At 41.7% G+C, this 11,483-nt stretch overlaps 1 protein-coding gene across 2 annotated transcripts; it reads right to left on the bottom strand.

The window, feature by feature from the left end:
- Window positions 1–5,306: 5,306 nt before the first annotated feature.
- IFT43 (intraflagellar transport 43) lies at window positions 5,307–11,460 on the bottom strand. 2 transcript variants are annotated; one of them, XM_065435038.1, is made up of 9 exons: window positions 11,389–11,460; window positions 11,218–11,301; window positions 11,071–11,153; window positions 10,241–10,282; window positions 8,319–8,377; window positions 8,168–8,240; window positions 7,191–7,266; window positions 6,962–7,021; window positions 5,307–6,083 (listed from the first exon to the last, which is right to left on the bottom strand). In XM_065435038.1, exons 1-9 carry the CDS (start codon window positions 11,431–11,433, stop codon window positions 5,973–5,975), a joined length of 633 nt encoding a protein of 210 aa, XP_065291110.1. In that variant the 5' UTR covers window positions 11,434–11,460; the 3' UTR covers window positions 5,307–5,972. The 2 variants fall into 2 exon arrangements, with proteins under 2 accessions (XP_065291110.1, XP_065291111.1); XM_065435039.1 differs by lacking the exon at window positions 11,218–11,301 and having other exon boundaries at window positions 11,352–11,457.
- Between the last annotated feature and the right edge of the window lie 23 nt (window positions 11,461–11,483).

Raw genomic sequence — 11,483 nt, 5'->3', positions numbered from 1 at the left:
AGCTTGACTTGATACCTAAATAAACTGATTGCAAAGCCGAAATTTTCTGACAAGAACTGCGCTTTATATAAAGTAATAAAGTTCTAGTTATATTTTTAATACTATGTATAGCATCTAATGACAGTAGTGAGTGCTTTATTTACTTTTACAAAAATACGTTGATAACTATCATCAAGTAAGAAAGCGGTGTGCCGGACGGACGCACGCGGAGGTCGGTCTGCTTTCATTGCGCGGTATACCTTGTTTTTGTGTATAAGTTACGAGTCTGCCAAAAGCCACGTTCCTTTTTTATAACGCATATCGGACGGTGAAAAAGTCACGCGTAAGTCTGTACAATACGCCTACCCTAAGTTGCCCGTTGCCTTTGTTTATTCAAATGAACACTTGCGCTGGCTCTTCTCGGAAGCTCCGCCGAGTTCTGTTGAACTTTTGTATAATAATTATCGTCTGCCCGCGGTATCGGACGGTGGAAAAGTCACGCGTAAGTCTGTACAATGCGCCTACCCTAAGTTGTGCGTTGCCTTTGTTTATTCAAATGATCACTTGCGCTGGCTCTTCTCGGAAGCTCCGCCGATTTCTGATGAACTTTCGTATAATGATTATCGTCTGCCCGCGGAGTTCGATAGTGTGCGCCTTATTTTATCCGCGGACTGTCATTGTCTGATTTTTTAATATCTAGTACTACTTGGAAGCGAGACGCACTACACTAGCTACACTGCCGAGCTAGAGCACGCAGAACGACCTCCTCCTCTTGCTGTAGTAGTTCACGGTGTCGCCGACCAGCGCTGTGAAGGACTCGCCCTTAGGATCGAATGTTTCATGCCCCGCCATTGCCTTGGCTCTTTTGCAGTGGTATACCTTCTGCAGCTGACGTGCGATCATGGTCCTACCGGCCCTGTACGCCGCGCTCCGCGTTTACGCGCCGTACATCACCTTCCCGGTGGCTGTCATCGTCGGCGTCATCGGCTACAACCTTGAGGGCCTCATCTCTGACCGACGCACGCCCAACAAGAAGACGAGCGTCGATGAAGAGCGCAAGGAGCGACTGCTACACGAGTTGGACTCGCAGCAGGATGTGACGCAAGTTGACAGGCTGAAAGACAAAAGCTTTGTACCTAAAACGGTGCTAGAAAGGAACGTCTCACCGTCGCTCAAAACACTGGACACGTGATTACTGGTACCAGTGGCCAGTGTAGGACCCACAGAGACTTGGTTTTCTTCGTTTTAGTCAATGGTTGGGCGAAAGTTTGGTCAGAACGAATCTTAGTAATGTGAATGCGTTGTTACTATAAGTGTAGGGATGAAAAAAAAAGGTGACTTCTCAGATCTTACAGCCGAGGTTACCACTTAAAATTGCTTGATCAGAAACTTTAAAAAACATATAGAAGCATTGCTGACGACCAATTGCCTAGGAATGGAAATTGTTTCGGGCCTTGAGTGCCATGCCTGGGCTTGGCAAAACACGTAGAAGGCGGGAGATGGAAATTCAAGACAATGGGAAAAACGAGAACAAGGTAAAAGCGGGAGCCGACGTTTCGACAAGCTGTCCACTTGTAGAAACATTGGCTCCCGCTTTTACCTTGTTCTCATTTTGCTCATGCCTGGGCTTGGTCACTTGTAGCTATGTCAAGAGCCCATGACCAGTGAGCGAACCTGCATGTCCAGCACTGCAAGAGAGGGCACGGCAGTTTCTTTTTAGGGTCTTATTCTTGCAATAGAACGCACAAATGATGGAATACACCTCCAGTAGAATGTGATATAAAACATAAACAGTGTATAAGAGTTCTCTCAGGCAATAAGCCTTTCATATAACCTTTTTTGATAAATATGCTCTTCTACGTTTATGAGGGCACAAGGTGTTTATGCAGTCTTTTTTTCTTTCTTTAGATGTGCTGAAACAGAATGCAGTGGTTTGCTGCATTATGAATTGCCATACATATGTGAATGCAACCAAAAAAGAAAAGGTTGGAAAGTTTGGAAACACATTGCTGTTATGCAGGTGTGGCCCATACAGCAATGGTCATTGAAAGTTAATAGTTGCTTATCTTGCCAAAGTCATTTACTGAATATGAGTGTTACCTTCCATGGTGACTGTTGCAGTCAGTCTGTTGTTGAGTGGTTATGATACCTGGCTACAATTGGTTTAACATAAAAACGCCCATGTGCCTAGCATTAGTGGGTGCACAGTAATGTTGTACTGATGTGATGTTTTTTACTCATCATGTTCTTGCATTAAATGAAAGTCTGAGCCTTAGAAAAGATACTGGAAAGCATTGGATAGCCCTAAATAACTTACTGTAATAGTTGTCTGTGAGCCAGATTATGTGTTTAGAAGGTGGAGGCATCATGATTTCACAATACACTGGCTCACGCTGTTCCTGTCATCACTGTGGCTGCCACACGCAGTCAGAATGTGTCCAACACGCTTGTCTTCTTATGCAAGTGCTGTCGTCATGTGTAGTCTTGTTGCTACGCAACTTTAGCAAATTTGCTTTATGTCATGACTTCATGATAATGTTGTCGCTAGGTCCAGTGTTTCCCGATCAACTTTGGTAATAAATTAAAATGGCTTATATTTTCTAATCTTCATACTTGCTAAATGTCCTCCTTTCAAGTGCGGCAGGTGTGTGGTAGAGTTTGTGCAGCTTTGAATACGTGTGTCAGTGGTCCATTTAGAGGGCTCTGGGCGGTCTAAATTAATACGGAGCCCTAGACTGCATTATCTTTCGTAGCCCCAGTGTTCCCTCTGGATGTTGCACCAAATAAATAAATCAAAAGCCATTTTTCTGGGCAGTGTAGATTGTTTGCCTTGAGATCAACTCAGTGTTGATTATTTCACTACTGGATGCTGCTGCAGCTGCTACTGTTCATCAACACGAACAAGCCTTGATAAGTTCAATGACACTAGTGCTCCATCACTTTCTAGGCTCTGTGCGTGACAGTGGCATTACCATTGTTTCTCGAGTCGGCACTAATTTACTTTTCATGACTCCCGCAAATAAAGTGGGAGAGTGCATTTAGGTTTGAAACAAATAAAATTATACAAGAAAGTTCGCGGAAGAAACTCAAAATTAAGCCCTCAAAGGTCATGTTAAAGGAAAAACAAATTGCCCTTTGCTAGGTAAATTACTGCTTGTCACGACCAAATTCCTTCATCTTTCCGTCACACATGCCGTCACTTTGCAACCCACTGCAATAGCTCACTGGCTATGGTGTTCTGCTGCTGGGCACAATGTCGCAGCTTCGATTCTTGCGTGCTGTGGTTGCATTCTGGGCAGAACGCAAACATGCTTGTGATCTTAGATTTAGGTGCATGTCCAAAAGCCCCAGTTTGTCCAAATTAATCTGGAGCTACTCAGTACAGCATCTTCCACAGCATGTGTGTTACTTTGCTCAGTGGCTATGGTGTTGGGCTGCTGAGCATCAGGTCACGGGATCAAATCCCGGCCATGGCGGCTGCATTTTGATGGAGGCGAAATGCGAAAACACCCATGTACTTAGATTTAGGTGCATGTTAAAGAACCCCAGGTGTTCAAAATTTCCTGAGTCCTCCACTACGGTGTGCATCATAATCAGAAAGTGGTTTTGGCACGTAAAACCCCATAATTTAATTACTTTGAGACGTTGAACCCCATAATTTCTTTTCTCTGCACTTGGCAAGCAATGTGTGCTGCTGCTCAAGGTGCTAGTCCTGTTGATATTGGCATTGCGCATTCGTTCTCCCCTTTCATTGGCCCTTTCTTGATGCTGTACTTTTTGAAAGACTTTGTCACAGCAGTGGCTTAAACGGTGACACTTCACGCTCTGCACACCATCCTGAGAATGATGGGAGGGCACCTAGATTCAAGAAAATGTGATACCTTGTGGTGCATTGATTCACATCTACAAGCAACAAATCATCAATTGATCCAAATTTTATGAGTTAAATTTTGATTTAATGAAACCAATGAAAGCTATGAATGATCTTGTTAAATTAAAAACTCATTGAAAATGCTTAAAACGCTCGTGAAAATGACATAATACTTATTCAAAAGCAAGAAGAGGTGTAATTATTGCCTTTGTACACACTTATTGTAGACAGCACTCACACTGAGTGCATCTTGTGTGCATTTATGGGAGTGGTAAAAGACCTTAACAGCTCAATGTTGTCCATCACTTGGACTGAAATTCTCGGTATACTCCTATTTTACACACTATCCCCCCCAAAATTTCGTTAAATTTGGCAATACGTTGAGCTCATTCCTTCGAGGTTTTCAGCCTGTTAAGCTGTATGAATGTGTATTGCGAAATCAGCAGTTTTTCGTTGATTAAAACATTTTGTAAAATTGGATTTCGTTAAATTGCAGTTTAACTCTATGCTTTTCTCATTTGGACATGCTTCTCAAGCTGCTTGTGAGCACTGTCTCACTTGCCATGCAAATTATACATCATTGTGATTTTAATCACTGGTGCATTGAAAATATGCTGATAAAAATGTATAACAGCGTGTTGTTGGACATGGTAGTAGTAGGTTAACATGCTTGCCCACATGCCTATGTAGTAATTTTCCAATTTGACAAAATGGTAGTCTGTTGTTTGGCCATGGTGGTATAACAGCATAAGAAGTAGATTAAATAAAGTGGAGCATTTTAGTTTGGTCGGTGGTTGCTGAAGTCTTGAAAACAAAACATCAGGGCTGTTGATATCCATACTTTAACACTGCTAGGTGTGGTGGCACATTTGACAAATTTCACTGCGCAATTTGCAGCAGGGTCTTGTATATTTTTTTTTCCACTGAATAACACATACTTTAGTCAATCAGGTGCACGATGGCACATTTTACTGGTGGACTGAAATTACACATTGTGAGTCCTGGCCCCTCCTGTTAAAAAACAAAAGTAAATATGATTTGATTTGATCTAATTTGATACTATAAAAATGAAACACGAGACCTTGCACCAGACTAAGCAAACCAGCATTTCCGTCCACTGGTCAACAACAACAAAAATTGTGCTGAAACTATCAATGAGGGCTGTCAATATAAGTGAATAGCCCAAATGAACGAGCATGAGATCGAGAGAGAGAGCAAGTGAATGAACGAACATATTCGTTGCCGAGTGCGACCATCGACCAACCACAAAAATGGCTGAAAGAGCCAAAGAAAGCTATTTGCTATAAAGCTTTGCTCCAAATCGTGCAACAGAATTCACCATAGAGAAGAGCTGTTATGAGAAAGCTTGTTCTCTCATGCAATATCAGATGCATATGTGGCACCCTATTGTTTTATTGATTTGGCTGCAACAGTGCGCCTGTGGCGGAATAATTAAGACATGACATGACAAGAACTTTATTTGAGAACCTTCCATATTAACTGTCCACAGTAGTGACACAGGCAGTCATAAGTACAACACTCTATAGACTTTGCCAGAGTGAAAGTGATAGCCATAAGGGTTGCAAACTTGTTTTTTATGAAAGTTTATTTTTCAATGTCGACACTCTGTTTCATATACATACCAGGCAACGCTGCAGAAGCTGCGCATGTAGTGCCATCATCGATGTATCACTTCATGCATTTTGCACTGCAGTTGTATTTGATCTGCAATACCTTCTATGGAATAACTATAGCACTTTATACTACAACTTGCTGGTGTAAAGTTATGTCGAATCATATAATCCTATTTGTGCGCCTTTGTGCTTCCAGTATGCGACATGCTATATTCTGGTTGCGAGCGCATTCGGTATGCTGTGGCTACAGGTCAAAGAAAAATGTCACTTTGTTCACTGGCATGTAGGTTCAGATTTATGACGCCGTCTATGTAATAACATCATATTTTGGTACATAAAAGGATGATAATGTTACAGAAAATTACATGATGCATAGCTTTCATATGTGGCACACAATTTTTTGGTTGCTAATGTGAGCCACGAGAGAAGTCTCCAGCCTTTGTGGCATTGCCTGCTAGGTATGAAACTGAGCATAGGAATAAAGGCGATCACACTGGTATGTTTTGCTTGTCATCAGGTTCTTGGCTGTTGTCGCTTGACTTGTTGATCTCAGCAGCTACTTCAGTGAAAAGGGTGTCCCATGTCCACACTGCATCTGGCTGTAAAGGAATGGAAGTGCAGAAATAGGGCAGCTTGATGACCTAACTACACATAAAACTGATGACAAATGCATAGTTATTAGTTATTAATTTCACACAGAATCCCCTTCCTTGGTATGATATTGCATTCTACCATTATTGTATTGCCAGCTGCTTTTAATTGAAAAAAATGTAGCTTGTTACCTTGATAATATGTCGTGCAGGGAGCTAAGAGAAGTATGCGCAAAATGGTGGCATGACCCGGTCAGTGGTTCTTTTCAATGGTGAGGAGCAAACACACAGAGAATGGGATGCACACACAAGCACCGCTATTCAGCTTTTCCCGTTGTCTTTTTTTTTTTGCTTTGCACCATTGAAAAGAATGTACTGACTGGTGCACAAGTAGGAGGCTGTTCCTGCTACACCATGCTGTCTCATCCACGCTCAGATATTGCACAGAGGTAGCATTCTGCAGTGAGCTTACTTTAATACCACGTTTACGAGCACTGCTTGACATTTTTGCCCACAGTAATCCAAAATTGGTGTTGTATGCGGTGACGCTACTAAAAATATGTTGATTTCACTGCAATGGAGCAGTAGCGCCATCTGTCAGAGCTACAGAGAACTATGTGTTTTCTCTGTAGCAGTGACAGATGGTGCCATCACACAATTGCAGTGGAATAGAAAATGTTAAGTAGTGTCGCCGCAGATAACCCCTACACTTTAGATTTATTGTGGGGAAAACTGGGTGGTACAGAATGCTGCATGAGGTTGGCAGCTACACCAAAATCTATAAATTGATCAGGGAAATTCACGAGAAAGCAAAAGAAGCCGTGCTATATGGTGACACTTAATAAACGGCATGTATACATGTGCATAGATGAATGTACATGGTTTACCTCCTTAAGGTATTCTTCGGGAGTCAAGTACTTAGTAAGCAGTCTGAGATCACAGCCATCCTGTAAGTGAAATTGACTTAGAGAGGAAAAAGGGATGGTCAATCTTTAGTACGAGCTGCCAAAAACCTTTAAGAAATCTAGCTGGCGTGCACTCAGCCATAGAGCTATGAAGCTGAATAAGTGCTACTTTGTCTCTCTTTATTCTTGGATTGCTCTACGCTGCACTCACAAGCGTTGTGAACGCTGCCTGCTTCAGCAGCTCATTGTCCAGTTGCTGAAAGGTGTCGACCTGATTCACAGAAACACTGCAAAAAAGCGGAAAGGCAGCTGACCCTTGGGTTTCAAAAAAGAGCGAGAGAGGGAGTGGGATTGGAAAATGTTGCTTTATCACTGTGGAATTTGCTTTATCACTGCATACAATGAGTGCTTGCAAGTACCAACAAGTTCATTTCACTTGCACTTTCCTTGGCATTGGAGGATAGGCACCATCTCTATACAAAGGTACTTTATTGTACCGAACATTTTGGAGTTAGTTTGGCATCTTATTCGCAGGTTGCTGTGGCAGTATTTTACAGCAAAGCTGGTAGCCTCTCGGTGGGTGGCATTTTTCCTGTCAGCCCATGAACAAAAACTATCATCATCAGCAATGGCTCATATCCCCTTCTGCAAGCAAAAATGCAATGGTTCATCCCCCTTGTAATGCAGAGGCTACAAGCATTAAGCAAAGTGAAGCAAACAGTGCATACATTCATTGGAATCATAGAACGTAGAAAACAGCATATGTTTCAATAAAGAACAAGATCGAAACAAGCATCCGAACCATCAATAAAGCATTAAATACCTCTCTTAGTCGTAGTAGTGGTTCTGCAACAACTTCGCTGGACATTCACTTTCGCAGGGCTGTCATGGCGAGTCATTTTTCCTGTTTTTATTTTAATGCATGTGTGTATGTGTGTGCATGTGTGTGTGCATGTATGCAAACATGCAAGCATGCTGGCTTTGAGCAGTACTTACTTGACTAAATATCAAGCCTGTAGATTTCGGTGATTCTTGTGCATCACTTACGACTAGAAATGTGTGATTAAGGTAGCTTATTACTTTGAATGCTGACTGAATTTGTGTACTTGGTTGGGCATTTCATAACGCCTTGCTTTGTATCTCTGGAAAAATATGTAGAGCCCTTAGTGGCATGCAAATCTTGCTCACCTCGGAGCTTGGGCCACCTGAGTAGCAAGGTCATCATATTCAACTTCTCCCAAGTCGGGTATGCTTGGGATCTCTGAAAAATCAACAGCAGCTTGCGTTGGCAGGGCAACAGAAAACACGAGGGACACTGAACATTGCCTTCTTGCCTTACCCGAGTCGGAGTCGTCCCTTTCCAGAACGGTCTCATTTCTTGTCAACTTTGACACTTCTCTGAATAACAGCAACAACAAAAAAGTGATTGAAATTGAATTAATTGAAATTGAAAAAGTGATTGAAAGTAGTGTTTCAGAGCTTACCCATGTAATAGAGTAACTGCAGTACTGTCGTAGCTGTTATTCTGTGCTAGAAAAGTTCAGCATCACCCTGGCATGTTTTGCTTGTCGCAATATCTTATTGCATTAAAATATATCATACAGAGTATAGCATGGTGAACTACAGATGCTCACAAATTTCACACACTCAGCTGCTGCAGTGGTTGCTGTTTCAAACTTGCACAATAGCCCTTTGAGCCAGTTTGTAAGCTGTGTTGTGGAAAGAAATCAGCACACAAACATTGCATGTACATAATAGCTCCATATATATTTTTTCTGTAACCACTGTCTTGAACCCTCACAGTGTTGCAGAAGGCTATCACATAATGCAATTACTTGATTAACAACATAGAGCTTCCCACTGGTGCCATAAGTGATATTTTTTTACATATTATGGTCCATGGAGGCAGCCTTGATTCAGTCTAGAATGACTTCATTTGGCAAGTGCTTCTGTGTGCAAGACAAAAAAAAGTGTACTTGAATCTAACTTTGCAAATGGTGCAAGATGACAAAGCTGACAAACAGTCACATTGAATTGGCACACAAAAACACTAACTACAAACTGTTTTGTGTTTGGTTATGTTAGTTCTTGCTGTTGCTTTCCAGCCTTCTGTGCATGTGCCCCTCACAACAAAAGTTTTCTGAAGGATGAAATCCTGGAAAAAAATACTTTCTGAGATCCAGTGCAACCGTCCTCATTTTGATAAGCGGATAACTCCTCTTACAACAAACTTATCGCACACCTAAATTCCCAGATGAGCAGTGAGATAGCAATAAAATTCAACATTTTTTGTAAATTTCTTGCTCCGGAAACATTAGCTGTCAGCTATAATATCACAGTTTTTCTGGAACATCACTTTTAGTTACTTGAAACTCTATTTGTCAATTTGTCAGCTATATCACGGAGGTCTTTTAGTGCTTCTTTTTTTATTAATTTTGTTAGAGTTAAAACTCAATCTAATGAAACCCAATTTTATGAAGTTCCCGATCTAACGAAGAAATTTCCATTCCCTGGCAAGCACCCGTGAGGTTCAATGTTGTCATCAGGCTGAATTAAAGAAACTAGCTTGCATTAAACCCAATTTAACAAAGCTGTTCCAGAAATAAATTAGTGAAAAAAGCTGAGATCTCTTTCTAATTTTGATGCAGATGGGTTTTTCTTTGTGCGTGCATTCTAACGCTATCATGATAAAACATTTAGACACCCTAGTCACAGCCCTAGTTTTATTTTGACGAGGCTGCATGCCGTGCCCATGCACGGAACAATGAACTTAATAGTCACTAGCGTTCTTACGTACTAGATGGTGCTAAGGGTGGCGGTATTTGGCCCTATTGTCGACTTTTTACATGTGCAGGCGTGGGTTAGCAGCAGATACAATGCCGCGCTACCATTTGGGTGTTGCTACATTACAATTTTAGATTTCAAAGGACCGAAAAGTTCCTTGCTCGATTTTTCGAACTTCCTGATTTAACGAAATAATTCGAGCGTGGTCATCACTTTGTTAAACAAAGTTTCAACTGTATATCAACTGTTGTGGATGTAATTAGTCTATTGGTCATGCTGGCAATAGAATAAATTTGTAGTCAGTACCTTTATGTGTCATTTGTATGTGCCTCAATGTCATCCTAATCCTATTTCACTGTTTTAAATTTGCTGTCAAATATAAACCCAGTGGCCTAAACGTGGATTCTCAGAAAAGTGTCGTTCTTATGGTCATGCCAACAGTGAATCATGCATGGAAATGACACACGAGGAACTCACATCGGGACGGTGCTTGGGGGACGTGCAGACGACCGTCTGAAGCTGTGAGTTGGCAAAAATGGGAGAGATATATAGGGGTAACTGAATTAGGTGCCACGTCATGCAAGTGTGTCAGTGTCATGCCAGCTCAGGTGAAAGTTTTGCAGTTGCTTTTGAATGGATTCGACTGCAGGTCTATAGTGGTTTGAACTAGAAATGAACTGGCTTTCAGCTGATGTGATGCTTCCAATGTACTTTTTACTGGAATGCAGTTCAATGATGAGTCAAACCTCGATATAGTGAATTATCGTATATTACGAACTAAACATGTTTCTCGCCACTGTTAGCATGTAACGATTATTGGATATAAGGAGTCTTTTTTGTTTGTTTGTTTATGCGGCTTCGTTATAACGAGGCTAGACTGGTGTTGCTGGTAGAGCTTAAATTATTGCAGCTGGAAATGGGCTGCCGGCTATAGTAAGTCGGAAAAAGCCAGCTTTAGCCCTCGCAACGGCACTATAGATTTGGAAAGGTCATTTATTACAGCTAGTGCTTTTGTACTTAGCCTGTATGCTATCGGTCCTAATTAAGTTCGCCAAAATCTATTCTGTAGAACTTATTTCCGCGCTCCTTTTCTCTTTGTGCCCCTCCCCTCTTTCTCCCAAATGAAATAAAAACTTAATTTTATTGCAAAATTTTCACCTGAGATATGGGGGCCGTGCGTACTAGTCTGCGGATTAAGAATCGCACCTTGGCCTAGTGTGGTTTATAGAGTGATCGCTCGAATGAAATTAACTATTGCTAGTTAATTAACCTAACCTATCCCAATTCCAACCAGAAAACGAACAAACCGAAACAGCCCGGACGACGAATTATCTTCTGCCCATCCGCTATTTCTTCTCGGCTTGGGAGGAGCTTTGGAACCTTCACCGCTCTGCGAGTAAAGCGACAATTGAATATTATCACGCAGAACACAACGATAGTGCGTTCCGACGCACCCCGTTAGATGCGAATGCGTTGGTAGGTATGTCGGTAGTGTTGTTTCCGAATATGTTTAGTCGACGAGCACGACTGCCAAATGTCTAAAAAAGAAACGGAGCGGTAAATAGGTTGATAATCCGAAGAAACTTGCTTTTACAGGCTCCTTATTACGGCCTGTCGGGTCATACTTTCTTGACAGGAGACTCCAAGTCGTCGAGCTCGTCTGCATCCATGGCGGGAGTGTAAACAAATTCGTTGCTAAGCAACGTATCTTGTATTTAAG

Source organism: Dermacentor albipictus, chromosome 7, assembly GCF_038994185.2.
Source record: "Dermacentor albipictus isolate Rhodes 1998 colony chromosome 7, USDA_Dalb.pri_finalv2, whole genome shotgun sequence".
Classification (NCBI taxonomy): Eukaryota; Metazoa; Arthropoda; class Arachnida; order Ixodida; family Ixodidae; genus Dermacentor; species Dermacentor albipictus.
This window is presented reverse-complemented; position numbering and strand designations above follow the sequence as displayed.